Source organism: Beauveria bassiana, assembly GCF_000280675.1.
Source record: "Beauveria bassiana ARSEF 2860 unplaced genomic scaffold BBA_S00003, whole genome shotgun sequence".
Taxonomy (NCBI): domain Eukaryota; kingdom Fungi; phylum Ascomycota; class Sordariomycetes; order Hypocreales; family Cordycipitaceae; genus Beauveria; species Beauveria bassiana.
Genome location: NW_007930838.1, coordinates 927,865 through 947,317, shown reverse-complemented (window position 1 = coordinate 947,317; position 19,453 = coordinate 927,865). Strand labels below are relative to the sequence as shown.

Genomic DNA, 19,453 nt, shown 5'->3' with positions numbered 1-19,453 from the left:
AGGTTTTATAAAGCAGTCACAATGGCGCCTTCGGCCAAAGCGCTCAAGGAGGCCCTCATCGAGGGCACTTGCGCCGTCTTCAACCTGGAACCCGACGCGACCTCCGTCAACAAAGTGCGCCATCACGTCGAGCAGAAACTGAGCCTCGAGGAGGATTTCTTCTCGGGTCAAGACTGGAAGCAGAAGAGCAAGGAAATTATTAAGGAATATGTTGTAAGTCTTGACTGTGATCTTCTACGAGTGGCAGAATTGTCAGTCCTCACACTCAATGCGACAGGGCAAATTGCAAGACGGATGGGCGCCTGAAGAGAAGAAGACGGACTCGAAAGCACCCAGCAAGGGTTCATCAAAGCCTGAAAACGCGGTAGAGGACGTACAGGGCTCCTCTTCTCCAGATCGAAAGCGAAAGCGCGCAACGGCCGAATCCTCCTCCGACGTCAAGGGCCATGACGAAGACGAACCCAATAAAAAGGCCAAATCCGAGTCAAAATCGCCAGACGCCGCTTCTGACGAAGAGGAAGAGTACTCGGACGTAATTGATGAGCCACCTACGTCGAAGCGCAAAAAAACCAAGAAAGAGCCCGGCCAAAAAGCCCCCAAAGCCGCAAAACCTGCCAAGGCGGCGACCAAAAAGACAAGCAGCAGAGCGGCAGAACCCTCTGATCCGCTCGAGGCCGATATCAAGAAGCTGCAGGGCCAGCTGACCAAGTGCGGCGTGCGCAAACTCTGGCACCACGAACTCAAGGGCTGCGCCGATGCGCGAGCCAAGATCCGGCACCTCAAGAAGATGCTCGCTGACGTGGGCATGGAGGGCCGCTTCTCCGAGGCCAAGGCGCGAGAGATTAAAGAGACGCGCGAGCTCCTGGCGGACGCGGAAGCTGCGCAGGAAATGAACCGCCTCTGGGGCATGGACTCGGGCCGGCGCAAGAACCGCAGCAAGAGCCGCGGCATCAAGGCGACCGAGAGTGACGACAGCGATACTGAGAATGACACTGGCCACCACGATGGTGGTAAAGATGATGACGAGGACGAGAAGCAGAATGGCAACGGCGAGGAGGAAGATGACGAGGACGTGGGCTTTGCGGCGCGGAGGCGCAGAGCGCATGCGGACTTGGCTTTTCTCGGCGATGATAGCGATTCTGATTAAGTGATTTGTGACGGCAAATTTGAAAGTTCGGATGGCGTACAGAGGTACAATGAAGGCGTTTTGGGGGGGGGGGGGGGGCGAAAATGTATCAGGCAAAATGTCGGTCGACTTGGACGGTTCAATGGCATTACACATTATTGTCGCATATTTCAATTTTCTGCTATTTTCAATCCAACATGATCCCGTGGCTCGCTCCTAGCCCGTCCAAGCCTTGTACACAATCCGCGCGCCATACGTCTCGCCCTTCTTCAGCAGCACCATGCTCTTCCACTCTGGTACGTTGGCCGCATTCACCCAGCGACCCGGCTCGCAGCAAAACGCCGACCGCGCCCCGCGCGCCGCGGCCCCCTCCACGGCGGGCACGTCGGTAAAGTCGCCCGTGTAGAACTGAAAGGACGGCTCGGTGCTCAGGACCTGCAGGTGGATGCCCGTCTTTGGGTGCGCCGCCGCAAGCTGCAGCTGCAGCGGCTGCGCGCGCGTGTCAATGGGCACCGCGGCCGGATGCGCCGTCGTCGTGAAGCAGTTGTCAAAGATGGGCTCCTTGTCGCCGAGGTCAATCGTCTTGCCTACTTCGACGCCGGGAAAGGCGGACGGCCCGCCGATGGGTACGTTGGTGCCGTCGACGGGAAGGTACTGGCTGGCGCCGAGGCTGACTTGCGTGCCGGCAATAGTCTCGTCGCCGCCGAGGTTAAAGTATGAGTGGTTCGTCATGTTAATGACGGTCTCGTCGGCGCCACCTGTAAGCTGCGCCTCGTACTCGATGCCCAACACGGTCGCCTCCTTGCCGTCGACCTGCTGTGTGCCTGCCGTGTAAACCACCTTGGCGTCCACGGCACCGGGGAAGCCTTCGTCTCCAGCCTCGCTTGTAAGCGTAAATTGGACACTTTCGCCACCTTGCAGGTCTTTGACACCGGGAATTTTGCGCACGCCTACCGGGGTCGGTCCTTTCCAGACCCTTTTGCCCCAGCCGACGATGCCGCCGTGGAGTGTGTTGCCGCTGTTGTTGGCGGCCAAAGGGTACGTCTTGCCATTGACGCTATCCAGCTGGGCGCCTTTGATTCTGTTTGCCACACGTCCAATGGTTTCTCCAAAATACGGACTGTTGTGTTTCTCGTACAGCTCCTGTGTGGGGAAGCCCTGTACAATGTTGGTGCCTTTGACATTGAAGGCTTGGATGATGGCACCCAGCGGCAAAAAGCTGAAAGGCGCGTCTGCGGCCATGATTGTGTATGTCAAGGTCCGGTTTGACTCGGCTTCGGATATGATGAGGTTGAAATGGATATTGAAACAAAAGATGCGTTTGCTAGATAGAAGACTTGCTTGTGGCGATGGAGCTTGTTAGTGAGCTCTTATTAGTCGGCATCATTGTGCGGAGTAGCTTCCACACCAACGGCTGGCTGGTCCACGTTTTCGTCACACGCAAGGGTCGTCGTCATCTGACATGTATCAGTATGCGCATGCCGGGAAATCGATTGACTATGGCTGTAGTCTAGTATACACTCGAACAGGGATCTGCGCAAAGGTACAGTCTGTCTGATATCGCAGATTCGACAACAGTCCGGGCAAAGGGAATAATTGGCCTAGCATGCCAATACGAAATCATGCAACAGCAATTATATGGATATTATAGCTATACTTTGACAAGGTTTCAGTTTGCTATGTGATACCGGACGTACCAGAGCCAGCCCCCCATATCTCTTTCTATACCCATCTCGCTACTACCTAATGCCACCATGCGACCGTGTTAGTGAATCAGAAACCTGGTGGCTTGCATGACAAGTGTCAACGTTGGGCAATATTATTTGCGTCAGCTCACTTAACCACTGGGCTGGAACCAGTCCCATTACCGTGCGTCGAATGTACCACTCGGCACATTCCTTCTCTATTTAAAAGACAACGCCATCTCATCAATCCGCCCATCATAGGAATCTCAAAGTCCGTGCCCCACCACGAGGTAGCGCCCTGTGCCCATCTTGCCAGAATAGCATCATTCGGCCTTTCAACATCGCCTTGTGCAGCTTCAACTTTCGTCACTTCCAAGATTAAGAGCTCCATCACGCATCGGCAGACAAATATTTCGTTTCTGCGGTCGAAAAATGGTGTTGTGATCAGTTACAGGCCCGCCCTGACGAATCCTGCAGCCCATCATAATGGCCTCGTCCTCGCCTCCGTTTCAGACTCCCAGCAAACGCAAACGTGGCCAAGAGACGCCACGCACGCCCCTCAAATTCACCTTCAGCCTCAACAGGGAAGACTCTCTCGAAGCTGGCAGCAGCAGTCCCAGAACCACCGTGGTCCATCGCTTCAAGGGCCTGGATCTGCAAAGTGGTGGGGGCGGGGATGGCGGCCTTGCAGACTCCCCAGCCGCCGATGTCGCCGATGGTCCTCTCTGCAAGCGTCAGAAGCCAGACCAGCCCATGAGTGATGTCTCCGATGTGGTGGACGCTGCTGCATCTGCCGTGACGTTTGGAGAGCCCGGCCCCGAGACAGTGGCGGACGAGGGCAAGGGGCCCGGCAGCAGCGCGTCTGGATCGCCCGAACCATCGAGAAAGAGGGCCGGCACGCCGCCGCTGAAGCTCGGCCAGGGCGCCTTGTTGCATGCCGCAGAGGAAGGTGATAGCTACAGCGACGACGGGGAGACGCACATCGTGGATCCGGTTCGCGCTGCGCTGACGTGGCACGAAGATGAAATCACCGTCTACGACCCCGACGACAAGGACGACGACGGCACGGGTATCAACGGCATCGGGTTTCGACCAACGCCGGCCATTGCGCATGCGCGCTCCCTGAAGCGCAGACAGCAAATCACTGAATACCGAAAACGCGAGGAAAGCGAAGCTCGCGCGCGGAGAAATCAGCGTCGCCGCGAGGGAGAGGTTCCGTCGGGCATCGGCAAGGCCTCTCCCAGAAAGGTTCGCTTCAGCGATGCAGAACTTCGAAATATAGCCGTGATTATCTAGCGGCTGCTATCATGATTTTTTATCTTCTTTCTTTTACTCTTTTTAATGCGATAAGTCAAGATAGCGACTGTCAGGGTTCTCAACTCCTCCACATTTGGAGTACATTTATGATGACGACGGAGTTTTCTTGTTTTGAGCTGCTTTGTATGGGATTTGGTGTGAATACGATCTTTTTATTTCAACGTCTTTTGTTTGGCTTGTTATCGGTCTATTTACTGTTGATTTCATATTGTTCAGACAAAAGGGCTGAATACACAGCAACGGTGCTGGAATCTTGTCAATATACAATATACATATGATGCTACATGATTTTGGAATCCAAAAAACGCCTATCGCCGAGTAGTACAACTTCCTTTCCATCACCAAAACTTATACCATCTTCGTTCCGCAGCTTTGCGCTCCTCCTCGAGCTTCCGCGCCAGCTGCTTCTGCTCAGCCATCTTCTTTGCTTGCATGCGTTGATTTTCGGCATGCACCTCGACGGCGCGTTTCATGTTTCTCTTTTCAACTCGTCTATTATATTGGCAGAATTCGTAGGACGCCGTGGCTCCCACGACGAACATGCCTACGGCCCAGTTGGCGGCCCCCGCCCAGTTTGCTACAGCAGTCATCTGTTAGCATCAGTTTCCCAACAGATTGCCCGTCTTTGCCCCTTTCTCATTCTTACCTCGGAGGACGAGCTTCAGCCCACCCGCTGCTGCGCCCGTGACGATGCCCGTCATGAAGCCGTTGCGGGAGCAGGGCGTGCTGGCAACGGTGGTGAAATCCTCCTTCTTGATGCTCGCCACCGCGTCTGATATCGTCGGCCGCTTCGACGAGCTCATCGGGCTGTCGGCAGGCTGTAGAGGCGTGGACCAGGCGGCCTGGACAGGCCTGCCGCTGACGGAGGTGGGAAGCGTCAGACCTTGCGGCGGCGCATTCGGCTGATCGTCACCGGCCATGTCTGCCGTCCCGAGGCTTCAATCGGGTGTTCGAGTAACGATACAGAAGCGCGTGGTTATCCAATCGACTCCCTTGTTGTAGCAGCGCTGGTGCGTGCGGGGTGCAGCGAGACTTTGTGTGGTGGAAGAAGGCTTGGACATCGATTTGGAGGTGGTTCGAGGTTGAAGATCCACTCTCCCAAAGCTAGGCGAGTTGATGCCATTGACGAGCCACTCAGGCTTCATATTGACACCGATCACCTGAAGCATGATTTTTCTTAAGTCTTTTGGCATTCTATCTCTATACTGAGTCAACATACTGTGATCTGATTCAGTCTTTGAAGATGTCGCGTCTCCCTGCCATCAATCTTAACGCTGTCCACGTGGTCGTCTGTCCCCCGTCCACCCAGCATCGCTTTCAGAGAAATGAAGAACAAAAAAATATCGATAAGCATACTCCGAGTTAAACGTCTCGGCTCTTCTTCGCTCAGCGGAGCGATCTATTGCAAGAGGGAGATACAAGGTAGGCAGAGTTTTCCATCGATTGGGGTACTAAGAGCGCATGATAAGGACGTGTTGCAAGGCTGCTTCATGGCAGATTGACCACGGCATCAGGGCAAACATCTTTGCCCTTTTTATTTCGCCGTTATTTGTATAATTTAAAGAAGAAGGATATCTGGGTCACAACGACGAAACGCCCATCAGTTACCAATACGGCTTCTACCGGTCGACGCGGGTGGGTGGGGCATCCATTAAAGGTGCCAGGAGTTTGCCAGCAGCGTGTCACGCTTTACGCGTCAAAACGCGTCTCTCCCTCTGACGGGCAATCCTACAATAGCGATTCGCTTGACGTTGCCTAGTGCCACACCTGCAACTTGTTGTGCCTTCGAATCGCGTCTTAAACCAAATTCTCTCAAGTCAAGTCAACAACGAAAGGCTCTACAATATCAATTGCCAGCAATACGCATCACCTCCCAGGCGTTCTCCCTCACTATCCATGTCGGCATAATCCTCTGCAATCTCTAGGCGTCCTCAGTTCCCCAGGCGGCCCGCGAGGCAAGCCACCTCGCAATGCCCAACACAAGCCTTCGGCGCCCGCAAAAGGGTTTCCGTCGAGGCGGCAAGTCTGCCTATCATGGCCCACGAGCGCGAACATTTGCCGCCTCTTCCAGAGTTGAGGGTACTTCCGCAGACGAGAGATGGGAGCGCGCCAAGCTGGCGCAAACCATTGACGAGAATATGGGATTCGCGCGTTACGAAAGCGGCAGAAGAAAAGAGGGCTGGCTTGTCAACGTACAGCCCACAGCGATAGAAGATGACAGGCTACCTGCTGGACGAGCGGCTCTCGACTGCTACTTTATCGAACAAGACGGCTCGACTTTCAAAGCAACCGTCGAATACAACCCATACTTTCTCATCGCTGTGAAGCGCGGCCACGAATCCGAAGTCGAAGAATGGGTGAAGAGAATAGCTGGTGGCGGCGTCGTCAAGTCGATACAGAGAGTTGAAAAGGATGATTTGAGCATGCCCAACCACTTGCTGGGATATCGCCGCACGTACCTCCAGCTCAACTTTGCCAACGTCAATGACTTGCTGGCCGCGAGAAGGGACATCATGCCAATCGCGGAGAAGAACAAGAAGAATATGAGCGCTATGGATGCCTACGCCGAAGTCGCCACGTGAGTACCCCTGATCGAGTCCAGAGACCCTCGCTGACATTGATGCCTTACAGTGCCAATGGCAACGGTAACTTCGACCTCTTTGACGATGCACAAGATGACCAACAACACAACGCCAACTCGTACTCCGATGCCAGCGACTACATCGTCGACTTGCGGGAATATGATGTCCCGTACCATGTCCGCGTTATGATTGATCTAGGTATGAAACCACGCAACTCGCGTGCTCGCCAAAACTTACGATTGGTTAGATATTCGAGTCGGAAAATGGTATTTTGTCGAGGCAAAGCATGGCATCACGAAGATCCTACCCAACCCAGACAGATCGCTCCCGGCAGACCCTGTTGTCCTTGCATTCGATATCGAAACCACGAAAATGCCCCTCAAATTTCCTGACGCTACGATAGATCAAGTCATGATGATTTCGTACATGATTGACGGCCAAGGATTCCTCATCACAAACCGCGAAATCATTTCGGAAGACATCGGTGACTTTGACTATACACCCAAGCCAGAATATCCCGGTTCGTTCATGATTTTCAACGAGCCCGACGAAAAGGCAACTCTGGATCGTTTCTTTCTTCACATCAAAGAGGCTCGGCCCACAGTCATCGCAACATACAACGGTGACTTTTTCGATTGGCCCTTTGTCGAAGCCAGAGCTAGCGTCAATGGCATCGATATGTATCATGAGATTGGCTGGAAAAAGGATACCGATGACCAATACAAGTGCAACTACAGTGTTCACATGGACTGTTTTCATTGGGTGAACCGAGATTCTTATCTTCCTCAGGGTTCTCGTGGTCTCAAGGCCGTCACTGTTGCGAAGCTCGGCTACGACCCCGACGAGCTTGACCCCGAACTCATGTTGCCATATGCTAGCGAACGACCCCAGACGCTCGCCGAATACTCAGTCTCCGATGCCGTGGCCACATACTATCTGTACATGAAGTACGTGCACCCGTTCATCTTCTCACTTTGCACGATTTTGCCTCTTGGTGGCGATGATACCCTGCGAAAGGGAACGGGAACGCTCTGTGAAATGCTGCTCATGGTGCAAGCATATCAGAGAGAGATTGTATTGCCAAATAAGCATGTTGCACCAAAGGAAGCTTTCTGGGATGGCCACTTGCTTGAGTCGGAGACTTATGTGGGTGGTCACGTTGAAAGTATTGAAGCCGGTGTCTTCCGTGCAGATATTCCTGTCAACTTCTCTGTCGACACTGGTGCAATTGACGAACTCATAAGAGATATAGACGCCGCGCTGAAATTCGTCATTACCGTCGAGGAGAAGAAGTCTATGGATGATGTCGAGAACTACAATGAGGTCAAAGCACAGATTCTTGCCAAGCTCAACCTCTTGAAGGAGACGCCCAATCGACTTGAACGGCCACTCATATACCATCTCGACGTCGCTTCCATGTATCCTAACATCATGACAACCAACCGTCTACAGCCTGATTCTATGATTACGGAGTCTGACTGTGCTGCATGTGATTTCAACCGACCTGGAAAAACTTGCGACAGACGAATGCCTTGGGCATGGCGAGGTGAATATCTGCCTGCGAAGCGCGATGAGTACAACATGATCAGAAATGCTCTTGAGAATGAGAAATTTCCTGGCAAATGGCCCAATTCGCCAATGCGGACATTTCAAGATCTCTCGGCTGATGAAAGGGCCAACCTTGTCAGGAAACGACTGCAGCTGTACTCGCAAAAGGTTTACCACAAGATACATGATTCCACGACCATTGTCCGAGAGGCCGTTATTTGCCAGAGAGAAAACCCGTTCTATATCAATACTGTCCGTGATTTCCGTGACCGACGATACGACTACAAAGGGCAGGCAAAGGTGTGGAAAGGAAAGACTGATGCGTTGAAGTCTTCCGGAGCATCAGCGAGCGAGGTTGAGGCGGCAAAGAAGATGGTCATTGTATATGACTCATTGCAGCTTGCACACAAGGTCATTTTGAACTCCTTCTACGGCTACGTCATGAGAAAAGGTTCTCGCTGGTATTCGATGGAAATGGCCGGAGTGACGTGCTTGACTGGAGCTACTATCATTCAACTTGCCAGACAGTTGGTTGAGCGGCTTGGACGACCTCTGGAACTGGATACTGATGGTATTTGGTGCATGCTTCCTGCCACATTTCCGGAGAACTTTGCTTTCAAGCTCAAAAATGGCAAAAAGCTCAACGTCTCATACCCGTGTGTCATGCTGAACCACTTGGTCCATGACAAATTCACAAATCACCAATATCAGACTCTGACAGACCCAAAGACGTTCAAGTACGAGACTCATAGCGACAACTCCATTTTCTTTGAGGTCGATGGTCCCTACAAAGCTATGATTTTGCCCACTTCGAAGGAAGAGGACAAGAACTTGAAGAAGAGATATGCTGTCTTCAACGATGACGGCAGCCTTGCTGAATTGAAGGGCTTCGAGGTCAAGAGACGTGGCGAGCTGAAGCTCATCAAAATCTTCCAGCAACAAATTTTCAAGTTCTTTCTCGAAGGTGAAGATCTGACACAGTGTTACGCAGCAGTGGCGAAGGTAGCCAACAGGTGGTTAGATGTTCTCCACAGCAAGGGGTCGACTTTGGCGGACGAAGAGCTGATGGAGCTGATTTCCGAGAATCGAAGCATGTCAAAAACACTGGAGGAATATGGAAGCCAAAAGTCAACGAGTATCACCACTGCGAAACGTTTAGCCGATTTTTTGGGAGAGCAAATGGTCAAAGACAAGGGTTTGAACTGCAAGTTCATCATCTGCTCTCGGCCTAGAAATGCTCCTGTCACTGAGCGAGCTATCCCGGTCGCCATCTTCTCTGCTGAAGAATCGGTCAAGCGTACATATCTGAAGAAGTGGCTCAAAGAGGAACCCTCCGACACCGATCCCCGTGCCCTCTTGGACTGGGACTACTATCTCGAGCGACTGGGGTCCGTCATCCAGAAGCTCATCACCATTCCGGCTGCGCTGCAGAAAGTTCGCAATCCCGTTCCGCGTGTGGCCCATCCTGACTGGCTTCAGCGACGAATCAACATCAAGAACGACAAGATGAAGCAACGAAAGCTTACTGATGTATTTCACAAAGAGCCTCTCAGTGATATTACCAATCTCAGCGGCTCTCGCATGGATGACATGGAAGACTACGGCGCTAAGCTGCTCAAGCCAAAGCCGTTTAATGAGGCCATTGCGGCTTCGCAGCCAGCTGCTACCGCACAAAAGCGCAAATTACCAGAACCTGTTGAAAATGCCGATCCGATGGCAGCCCTCCCGAAGTCCATGCCTGGCTTATCGGAAGACTACGTTGGCTTTTTGGAGTACCAAAAAAAGAAATGGAAGCTCCAGAAACAGGCCCGTATTCGTCGTCGCCAATTGTTTGGTGAGAGGAGGGGCAATGCCGGAAGCAACCTCCAACAGACTTTCATGAAGCAAGCGCACATGACCTTTATGAGCACCTGGCAGCTACTTCAGCTTCGCGCAACAGATACTCCTGGCATCGTGACTGCTTTTGTCCTCATCGATGCCAAGATTCATACTCTCAAGGTTCGCGTGCCCCGGCAAGTGTTCCTAAATCTGCGCAGTAAAGATCTTCCCGATGTCGAGATTGATGGGTGTGAGGTTGAGCAAGTTAACTACACTTTACCCAACGGCCATCCGTCTACCCATCTTTTCAAACTCACGGTTCTCGAGGACACGTACTACAACGAAGCAGACAAATTCTCTCTCCTGTTCAATCACCCCAGTGTTGAAGGCGTCTATGAGAAGCAGATTCCTCTCAACGTTCGCGCTGTGCTCCGTCTAGGCAACATGTGCACGATTGATGAGCAACAAAATGCCGTGCTTGGCAAAGGCCTGGAGCATGGTTTTGATCTTGGCGGCCTCAAGCGACCCGCCAAAGCAAGAACATACCTGGACTCATCGCCGCTAGCCTACATCTACGTCTCTCATATCACTGCTGGCGATCGCCAGATCTTTGGTGTCTTTTCGACTACGTCGGACAAGGCCAGTGTCATCATTCTACAGAAGAACCGCGACTCTGGACAGGATATGCCAAACATTACTCGCATGTACTCTGAAATGCTCGCAAAGCGAGCGGAAGAGGCTGCCGGAACCAACTGGCAAGACTGCTTCACGTACCAGGAGCAGGTCAATTTCAAGATTACGCAGGTGACTACGAGACGCAAGGCCCATCTCGAAATCGGGGACGTCATCAAGCAAATGCGCAAGGATGAGCATCGACCACAGATGATGATCATTCAGTCTTCGCAGCGCAATTTGCTGGTTCATGATGTTCCTGTGCTAGGGGAGTTCCCGATTCTACCCCTCAGATATGATGTGGCAGATAGCTCGCTGCCGCCTCTGGGTTGGCAAGCTGTTGTTGCTAGACGTCTTGTTGGACACTACCTTGGCCTTGGCTCTTGGGTTCTGCATCTCACGGCTCTCGCTCGCTACGGGGAAGTGCCGTTGTGCAACTTGGAAAGAGACGACCCTCGATACCTGATTGACATTGCATATGCCAGGCGCCTACAAGCGAACAATATTGTGCTATGGTGGTCACCAGGCCCCCGTCCCGACCATGCAGGCCATGAAAAGGACGACTTGGTTGGGCCTCTCGATGTCGTCAAAATGCCGAATGTCAACAAGCCTGGCACGTACTCGTCTGTCTGTATCGATTTGGATGTTCGAAACCTCGCAATCAATACCATCTTGACTTCATCCCTGGTCAATGAGCTTGAAGGTGCGGATTCAGTGTCATTTAACCCTTCCGCAGATGGCTCGGACAGCTTGGCATCCGAGAACGCATTTTCAAATGCCGGTGTCCAGGTTCTGCGGGAAATGGTCAAAGCTTGGTGGACTGAAGCCTGCCGAGGCAGTACAATGGCAGATGTCCTCGTCCAGCACTTGGTTCGCTGGGTTGAAAATCCAGACTCGTTCATGTACGACCGTGCTTTGCACTACTACGTGCAGATGATGTCACGAAAAGCTTTCCAACAGCTCATGGGTGATTTCCGTCGCGTTGGCTCTCAGGTTGTGTTTGCTAACGCGAACCGACTCATTCTGCAAACTACCAAAGCCGAGGTTGGCAATGCTTTCGCTTACAGTCAATACATTATCAAGTCCATCAGAAGCAAGCCGTTATTCCATTTTATCGATCTGGAGATTAAGGAATACTGGGACTACTTGGTTTGGTACGACGAATTCAACTATGGCGGCAAAGCCTGCCAAGAGGTTGTTGAGGCTGATGAGCAGCCTTTGGAGACGATCATGCACTGGCAAATGGCTGCATTCTTGCCGAAGCGCCTTGAGCCGAGCTTTCAAACATGGGTCATTGAGTTCATTGAGTTGATGCACGGTCTAAAGCGTCAAGCAATCAACGATCCAGACTCGACGCCTAGACTGACGCAGCTGCCGAATCGCAACAAAGAAAAGGAAGAAGGGCAGATGATCCTCGGCAAGAGCTATGAAAAGCCGCTTAAGAAGGCGATTTCTGGTTTGATTGCCCAGCAGAAGCGAGAGTTGATGCACCCGGAGCTTGCGGGAGATTACTCATTCCCGGACCTACCGGGCTCTCATTTGCGTCCGCGCAATGCAATCCTCGAGCTCGTCAAGTCCCTCATGCAGATTCTTTCCTTGGATAAAAACATTACTCTTGAAGCACGACTCTTGCGCAAAGAGCTACTCGCCCTTTTCGACGTCAGAGAGTTCTCTAAAGAGGGCACCTTTACGAATCCATCAGAGAGCCTGAAACTGCCTCAATTCTCGTGCGACAGCTGCACCATGGCCCGCGACCTGGATTTCTGCCGAGATGAAGATTTACTGAGCGCAGGCGGTAGTGTCAGCGGAGCTGGCTGGGACTGTACCTTTTGCGGCGCCGAGTACGATCGCGTGGCAATCGAGGAGCGACTGTTGGCCATGGTTGAGAGCTGGACGGTCGAATGGACAACGCAAGATCTCAAGTGTACACGCTGCAACGCGCTGCGCTTGAATGACTTTATGGAGCACTGCACCTGCAGTGGTGAATGGAAGGAGACGGTGTCCAGAGAGGATATTGGCCGCAAGCTCAGTGTCGTTCGTCGCGTGGCCAAGTATTACGGCCTGCGTATGCTGTCAGATGTTGCTACTCGTTTCAGCGAGGCCATTTAGAAGGGATGATGACGTGATGAAGTGAATACTGGCGTTTTTTATGTTGAAATGATGGGCAATGGGAACGGATTGGCGGTGGCTACTGAAGCTTTATCACAACTCGGCGTTTTACTGTTATTTTTTTTTTTTTTTTTGCGGAAAGGGCAAGTCATTGTTGCCTCGGTTTTTCTTTTCATGTCGTGCAATTCACATATATAACTCGATAATAATGTGCATAGAAACAAAGACTCCCATCGCAAAATGCAATAAACCGTCCACCGAAAAGGGGCTCCCGATATTCGTAAATGCAATGATTATGTTCACTCGTAATCTAAAACAATCACTCCGCCTCCTCATTGAGACTGCTTTTTGTGTGCTCCAGGACCGTTTTGATGGCCTCATCAAGCCCCTCAACTGCCAGACACTCGTCGATCCACGTCTCGGTCTTCTTGACCAGCACCGCACGATCCGACGTCGCTGCGAGCTGCTCCTCGAGACGCGGGAGCGCCTCGCGCAAGCCTCTGGGGAAGTCGGCCGTGAGCGGGCTGACGCCGGCGATTGGCTGGCGGACGAGGCAGTTGGCGGTGGCCGGGTCCCTGGGACACTGCGACGTGAGCGCGTCCAGGACGTGCTGCGCTATGCGCGGGTAGACGGGCAGCTGGCGGAACGTGGCAAACATGAAGAAGAAGCGCTCGGCGACGTCGGGCTTGTAAAAGGCCTGCTTGCGGGCAATGTCGAAGATGGCCATGGGTATGGCGCCGTCGAGGGCCGGGTTGGCGGCGAGCTGCTGGGTGGCCGACTCGTCAATGACCTTGGCCTGCGCTCTCGTAGGCTCGGGCAGGATGACGCCGTCTTCGCCCTCACTCTCGTCGTCGGTGTCCTCCAAACGCAGCTCGTCGTCGTCGGCAGGCCGGCGCGCGGGCAGGATCGCCTCTTTCGACGACAACTTTGCACCGCCGCTCCTGCGCTTCTTGTCCTCCATCTTGGCGAGCCACTCCATCTCGCAGCGGGCGTACTCTAGCCAAAGGCGGTCGTCGGCGGTGCAGAAGCGGCATCCGCGCATGAAGAAGCCGCGGGCAGCGGCCATGTCGCCGGAGCGGGCGGAGCGGCGGCCAGCCACGACCCAGAGCTCGGCGTCGGCGGGCAGCATGCGCAGGGCGTTGGTCATGGTGCGGCGCCAGCGCTTCGAGGCCTGCACGCCGGCGGTGTAGGCGAGGTACGCGCGCCAGAGCGCGCCGCTGCCCGGGTGCCGCCCAACGCCGCGTTCGTAGATGCCGAGCACGCGGCTCTGACCGGCGTGCGCCGAGGTGAGGTGCCGGATCTTGAGGCGCTGGCAGCGCTTGGCCCGCAGCGTCTCGAGGGATTGCTCCCACTGCGCGTAGGCGGACCAGTCGTAGGCGGTATTTCCGGGGGAGAGGACCTTGTGCTCGTGTTGATTTCGTTTCTGGACAATGGTGCGGATTTCATCCTGTACAAGGAGATGATCGGTTCGAGGTTAGAGCGGTCGGGGCGGGAAGTGGAACATGCGGGAGAAGCATTAATTGCGATGCATCGTACCTTGGAGAAGATTTCCTTGTCCTCCCATTCTCGCAGCTGCGGTACGGATCGCTCAAGAAAGAAGCGAGCCTTTTCAGCGACGCCTGCCATTTGGTCTATTCGTTCAGTCGCAGGTTGCTCTGGGAACGTACTTGCAGGAGATGTTGGAAAAGTTGCTGGATTTTTTTTTTACGAGGCTGTCGATAATTTTAGCGGGGCAGCTAGATATCAACTGGCGGGCGGGAGCATGGCCGTGTGGCTGTTGCCTTCAGCCTTGGTGGCTGGTGCATGAATGCGGCGGCGGTGCAAAATGTCAATCAGCTCGGCCAATGCTTGCTATGTAGACCTTTTGAACTTTTGTTCCACGTAGTTATTCGTAATAAAAAAAAGGCTACAGCCTAGATTTTTCCCACGTTTCAGTAGATGCAGTAGATGCAGTATCTTTACAGCAGACAAGTGAGTGCTGTATACTCCGGATGATCCCCGGCATAGCTTCTCCGCCACTGCCACCACCCATCACCACATTACCAGCATCCTTGCAGCCCATCCTGCTTCAAATGAGGAGGACACGCTAAATAAACGACGCCGTCGGCGAACCAATCCTCAATCACGCTTGTGCCTGTCTTGCTCCACAGCCCCTTCACAGGGGTCGAACGTCGAGCTCCACGACGCGCCATCGCGAAAAGGCAAAGCTCCCGAGGACTCCGTTTGTCAGAAAAAGGCCGTCCGGAGAGCCGTCACCAAAACCTGTCCTCCTTTTTTCTCGCCCGCACCCATCGTCGCGTGCTTCACTTTGCTCCCCTCCCCGCACCCTGTGCTGTCGTCGGAAGCCCCGGACTGCACAGTAATCTGCGGATTTCATCCTTTTTGTTCTTCCTGTCACGCCGAAATGACTCTCAAATACAAGGACAAGGACGGCGGCGTTGTTCTGGCCTTCAACGGCCAGTGGGTCAGCTGGTCGCACACCGTCGTCGCGTACAGTATGTTTGAATTGCGTCCAGGATGTGCATTCGCTTGGCATGGCCATGGGCTTAATTTACTGACTTGATCCTTTTCTTTTCTAGCTGCATTCATCAGCGCCCTGATTATTGGCGTCTCTCTTCATTACCACAAGATTGTTCAAAATGAATTCTACGGTTATCCTGACGAGTGGTTCCCCTCCGTCTCCGCCACCATTGGCGATCGCTACCCTGAGCGGTCGTTTTTCATGATCTTTATTGCCATGACATCTGGTATGCATCTCTGCGAAGCTACCTGGTCATATGCCGAAAGTTGAATCTCGCTAATCGATGCGATACAGGCCCTCGGTTTGCTCTCGTTGGCCTATGGTACCTCCTAACCCGCAAGCCCGGCACCAAGCTGCCAGACTTTGTCGCCTTCATGGGTGTCCTGCGCACCCTCACCTGCGGCGGTTGGACCTACATTACCTCGACCGATGATCACGACTGGCATGACATCCTCATGATCTCCTACATTGTGGCTACTTTGCCCTGGACCACTGGCTGCATTGCCCTCAGCCCCAACAATCCCACAGCTATCAAGTACCGCAAGTACCTTGCCGGTGCCTTCTTCGGAACCCTGGTGCCTCTGATTTACTTCTTCATTCAGCACAAGGTCCATCGTATTGCTGGAGGTAGGTGTTTCCTTCATCCTGGCCCTTTTTCGGCCATCTCGACTAATACATGTACCAGCTTACACCACCTATGCCTTTTTCGAATGGGCTCTGATTCTCTTCGACGTCGGTTTTGATGCCGTCACCGCCCTTGATTTCAATACGTTTGAGATTATAGTTCGCGATGCTCAAGGCTCAGCCAAGGGGTATGTGCAATGGCTGCCATTCTAGGGCTGGCATCTTGGTCGGCAAAGCCCTGGCATGTTTGTTCTCGTGAGTCCAGATTCTAAATTGTGCTCGCAGCGACAAAAATTCTGTCCCGTCCGCCGTTCTGGAAAAGGAGTAAGTTTGTCCGCGAGCTTCGCTGATCTTGGCTAACCAGCGTTTGTACAGAAAAGAACAGGCTACTGCTGGCCTATTTTCCCTGCGCTTCACCTGGACCGAGGCTCTTGATACAGCGGCGGATATCTACCACGGCGTAAGTGATCTCGTGGCACAGGAACTACGATTTGACCTCCTAACCATAAACAGTTTGTCTTTTGGTCCATGCTCACTAGTCTTGGTCTTCTCGTTTGGTGTAAGCAGTTTCATCTACCCATGCGCGGCCCCTACTGACTGTATCAGACTTCCCTCTCTGGCACATGGGCATTTCCGGCTATGAGGTTTTTGTCATGTCCACCATTTCGCCTTTCCTGCTCTGCATCGGCCCCCTTCGCTCACTTGTTGTCAACAACCTCCGCATTGTCCACCTGCTCTCGCTCTCTGGCGTGGGCGCTTATCTTGTCCTCGATCCCGTTTACCGCCTCTCTACCGTCGGCTTTGCTGTTGCCATGAGCTGTCTTGGTTGGGTTGGCACGCTGTCTTCTGAATCGGTCCACGAAGCCCGCTTCGAGTCCAAGATTCTGGGTCTACTCATCGGCTTGATTCTCTCATCGACTGCCAAGTTTGCAGGGACGACCAACAACCCCATATGGCCTGTGATGCACGCTGCCAACGGCGGTTGGAACGGCACTGGTCTTGCGCTCGGTCTTTTGGCAGCGCTTCGCTTCACTCGTCGTGCGCCCCTGACTAGCGGCTCGAGTTCTGACAAGTTGCCTGGCTCGGTGCTTCTCTCTGCTTGCGGTATCGGCGGTCTCTTCTTCGCTCTGCACTCGCTCCTCTCTGACACCAGCACCATGATCTTGTGGGTCTGGGAGGGCTTCCCTATCCGTGGCCCTTACTTTTCCACTCATGGTTGGTTGACGCTCGGCGCCATGTCGGTTGGTGTCTTTATTGGCACCTCACGCCCTAACCTGGCTGGCAGCTGGCTAACTTTTGGTGCTGGTTCTCTGGGTGCTCTTTTCCTGACGCTCTTCAGCCACTGGACCGGTTACTATGGCGGACTTGCCTTTACTGTCTACATCATGGCTGCTGCTGTCCCGCTCCTCTCCTCTGCCTCGAAAAAGAGCCCCGCCGCTACCTTTGGTCTTGGCTTCCTTATTTACAACTTCATGGTTCTTTTCCACGTCTGGGTTGTTGCGTATGCGTTCGTTCCCGGCGGCCCTCTTGTGCGCGAGCACACCGACTGGGTCATGCTGACCATGATACTCCTCGTTGGTGCTGGTGTCCTCAACTACAACAGCTCCAAGCCCAAACACGCTGCGCCTCGCCGTTCCGGCCCCTCGCAGCACAGAAAGTACAACATACTGTCTACTCTTTTCATCAATATTTTGTTCCTGTGCGCCGCCTTTATGCGATTCCCCACCAATGATTACAAGCCATACCATGGCGAGGACCGCGTTCTCACAGCCGGTATCTGGACCATCCACTTTTCCCTCGACAATGACATGTGGTCTTCCGAGTATCGCATGCGCGATCTTATCAAAGAGCTAGAGCTCGACGTCGTTGGTCTGCTCGAGTCTGATTTGCAGCGTATCATTATGGGCAACCGTGATACTACGCAGTTCCTAGCCGAGGATCTGGGCATGTACGTGGACTACGGCCCTGGCCCCAACAAGCACACCTGGGGTGCCGCTTTGCTGTCCAAGTTCCCAATCGTCGAGTCAAAGCACCATCTACTTCCCAGTCCCGTTGGTGAGCTTGCTCCCGCCATCCATGCCACTCTCGACGTGTACGGCGAACTTGTGGACGTCTTTGTTTTCCACTCTGGGCAGGAAGAGGACCCCGAGGATCGCCGTCTGCAGTCCGAGTACCTTTCTAAACTCATGGGCTCGACGCCGCGGCCGGCCATCCTGCTCAGCTACCTCGTCACCAAGCCTCTGGAGGGCAACTACAACACATATGTCAGTGAGACGTCGGGCATGCACGATGTCGACCCGAGCGACTGGGACCGCTGGTGTGAGTACATTCTGTTCAAGCGTCTGAAGCGCGTTGGCTATGCCCGCGTCAGCCGTAGCACGATTACAGATACCGAGCTGCAAGTTGCCAAGTTTGTCATTCCGCAGTCCGAGTCTGAGATCCGCCAAATTGAGGCGATTCCGACCGAAGAGCGTAACCGCAGGGCGGAGGAGAGCGATGTGCCTGTGGGCTGGAGATTCCCAGCCATGTTCCGTGGCAATGGCGTACGCGACCACCGGTATCACGTCTTTGACGAGCCAAGATACTACAATTAAAAGATGGATGGTGTAATGAATGTGTGTACGTGTATAATCTAGGAGGATTGGATGAGAAATCTGGTGTACGTTGTTGATGTGCTTTATGGATCCTGAACTACATGAATACAAATGTAAATTTACGATGATGGATGCGGCAACGGCCATGTATCGAATAGGTATTATACCTGTGTTCACAGCAGGACGTGCCTAAATCCCCCTCCCCCCATGAAAGCAGTTTTTTTGTGCACGTCAAAGGGCCCGAAGGACGATGAAACCTTTAGTGCGTTTCGCCGCTCGACACAGCGCCTTTGCCGATGGATGTTGCCATGAAAATCGCAGAGAGTCCTCGACGAGCTGGCGCGGTTTGCACTCTTGGGCGAAAACCAAAGCCTTTGATTAGGTACACGTTTTGCGGTCGGGCTACTGAAAGATAGAACTAAAAGTACTCTCTACTCCTTGAAGTAGTTCGCGGAAGTAGGACAGCGGTCTTCAGTCATTCTCACTCATGGACTGCTTGCAGCTGTGTTTATGCATTTAGGGTAGGAGCCATGATACTTTGTGCACACGGAGCGAGCCACCAGGGGACAAGCCACTGGAATGCATTGCCGATCGCCTAGATTCGTCCCAAGGCGGCACAGGCTCATTAGCCCGGCGGCCGGTAACCGATTAGCTTGACCATGTTCTCGGATGTCTTGGAGTCGAATTTGGAGGTACGTGCGTTTGTCGCAAAGCCACCGAGCAAACCCTTGGGTAGCCATACAGCGAGCGGAACTGTGGGCGGAATTGGTTCCAAAACGGAAGATGTTAGTTAGGTCCCTTGAGTAGCCGCGAAATTGGAGAAGAAATTTGGAGAATAACTTGGAGCATGAAAAAGG

At 53.4% G+C, this 19,453-nt stretch overlaps 7 protein-coding genes across 7 annotated transcripts; 4 read left to right on the top strand and 3 right to left on the bottom strand.

Annotated features, from left to right (window-relative positions):
* Positions 1 to 21: 21 nt before the first annotated feature.
* Positions 22 to 1,147, top strand: BBA_01522 (transcriptional regulator, putative; the record flags this gene model as incomplete). Its single annotated transcript, XM_008596619.1, has 2 exons — positions 22 to 213; positions 278 to 1,147. 2 exons carry the CDS (start codon positions 22 to 24, stop codon positions 1,145 to 1,147), a joined length of 1,062 nt encoding a protein of 353 aa, XP_008594841.1.
* A 195-nt stretch (positions 1,148 to 1,342) lies between these two features.
* BBA_01521 (aldose 1-epimerase) lies at positions 1,343 to 2,368 on the bottom strand (the record flags this gene model as incomplete). The annotated part of the gene is made up of 1 exon (XM_008596618.1): positions 1,343 to 2,368. One exon carries the CDS (start codon positions 2,366 to 2,368, stop codon positions 1,343 to 1,345), a length of 1,026 nt encoding a protein of 341 aa, XP_008594840.1.
* A 929-nt stretch (positions 2,369 to 3,297) lies between these two features.
* On the top strand, positions 3,298 to 4,107 carry BBA_01520 (uncharacterized protein; the record flags this gene model as incomplete). The annotated part of the gene is made up of 1 exon (XM_008596617.1): positions 3,298 to 4,107. One exon carries the CDS (start codon positions 3,298 to 3,300, stop codon positions 4,105 to 4,107), a length of 810 nt encoding a protein of 269 aa, XP_008594839.1.
* A 359-nt stretch (positions 4,108 to 4,466) lies between these two features.
* BBA_01519 (uncharacterized protein) lies at positions 4,467 to 5,048 on the bottom strand (the record flags this gene model as incomplete). The annotated part of the gene is made up of 2 exons (XM_008596616.1): positions 4,467 to 4,705; positions 4,775 to 5,048. The coding sequence occupies 2 exons, from the start codon at positions 5,046 to 5,048 to the stop codon at positions 4,467 to 4,469; spliced, it is 513 nt and encodes a 170-aa protein (XP_008594838.1).
* Positions 5,049 to 6,098: 1,050 nt separating this feature from the next.
* BBA_01518 (DNA polymerase family B) lies at positions 6,099 to 12,857 on the top strand (the record flags this gene model as incomplete). The annotated part of the gene is made up of 3 exons (XM_008596615.1): positions 6,099 to 6,706; positions 6,760 to 6,908; positions 6,958 to 12,857. The coding sequence occupies 3 exons, from the start codon at positions 6,099 to 6,101 to the stop codon at positions 12,855 to 12,857; spliced, it is 6,657 nt and encodes a 2,218-aa protein (XP_008594837.1).
* Positions 12,858 to 13,176: 319 nt separating this feature from the next.
* Positions 13,177 to 14,483, bottom strand: BBA_01517 (U3 small nucleolar RNA-associated protein 6; the record flags this gene model as incomplete). Its single annotated transcript, XM_008596614.1, has 2 exons — positions 13,177 to 14,304; positions 14,394 to 14,483. 2 exons carry the CDS (start codon positions 14,481 to 14,483, stop codon positions 13,177 to 13,179), a joined length of 1,218 nt encoding a protein of 405 aa, XP_008594836.1.
* Positions 14,484 to 15,261: 778 nt separating this feature from the next.
* BBA_01516 (Frag1/DRAM/Sfk1 family protein) lies at positions 15,262 to 18,596 on the top strand (the record flags this gene model as incomplete). The annotated part of the gene is made up of 8 exons (XM_008596613.1): positions 15,262 to 15,352; positions 15,437 to 15,604; positions 15,673 to 16,005; positions 16,064 to 16,190; positions 16,288 to 16,326; positions 16,378 to 16,462; positions 16,516 to 16,561; positions 16,609 to 18,596. The coding sequence occupies 8 exons, from the start codon at positions 15,262 to 15,264 to the stop codon at positions 18,594 to 18,596; spliced, it is 2,877 nt and encodes a 958-aa protein (XP_008594835.1).
* Positions 18,597 to 19,453: the final 857 nt, after the last annotated feature.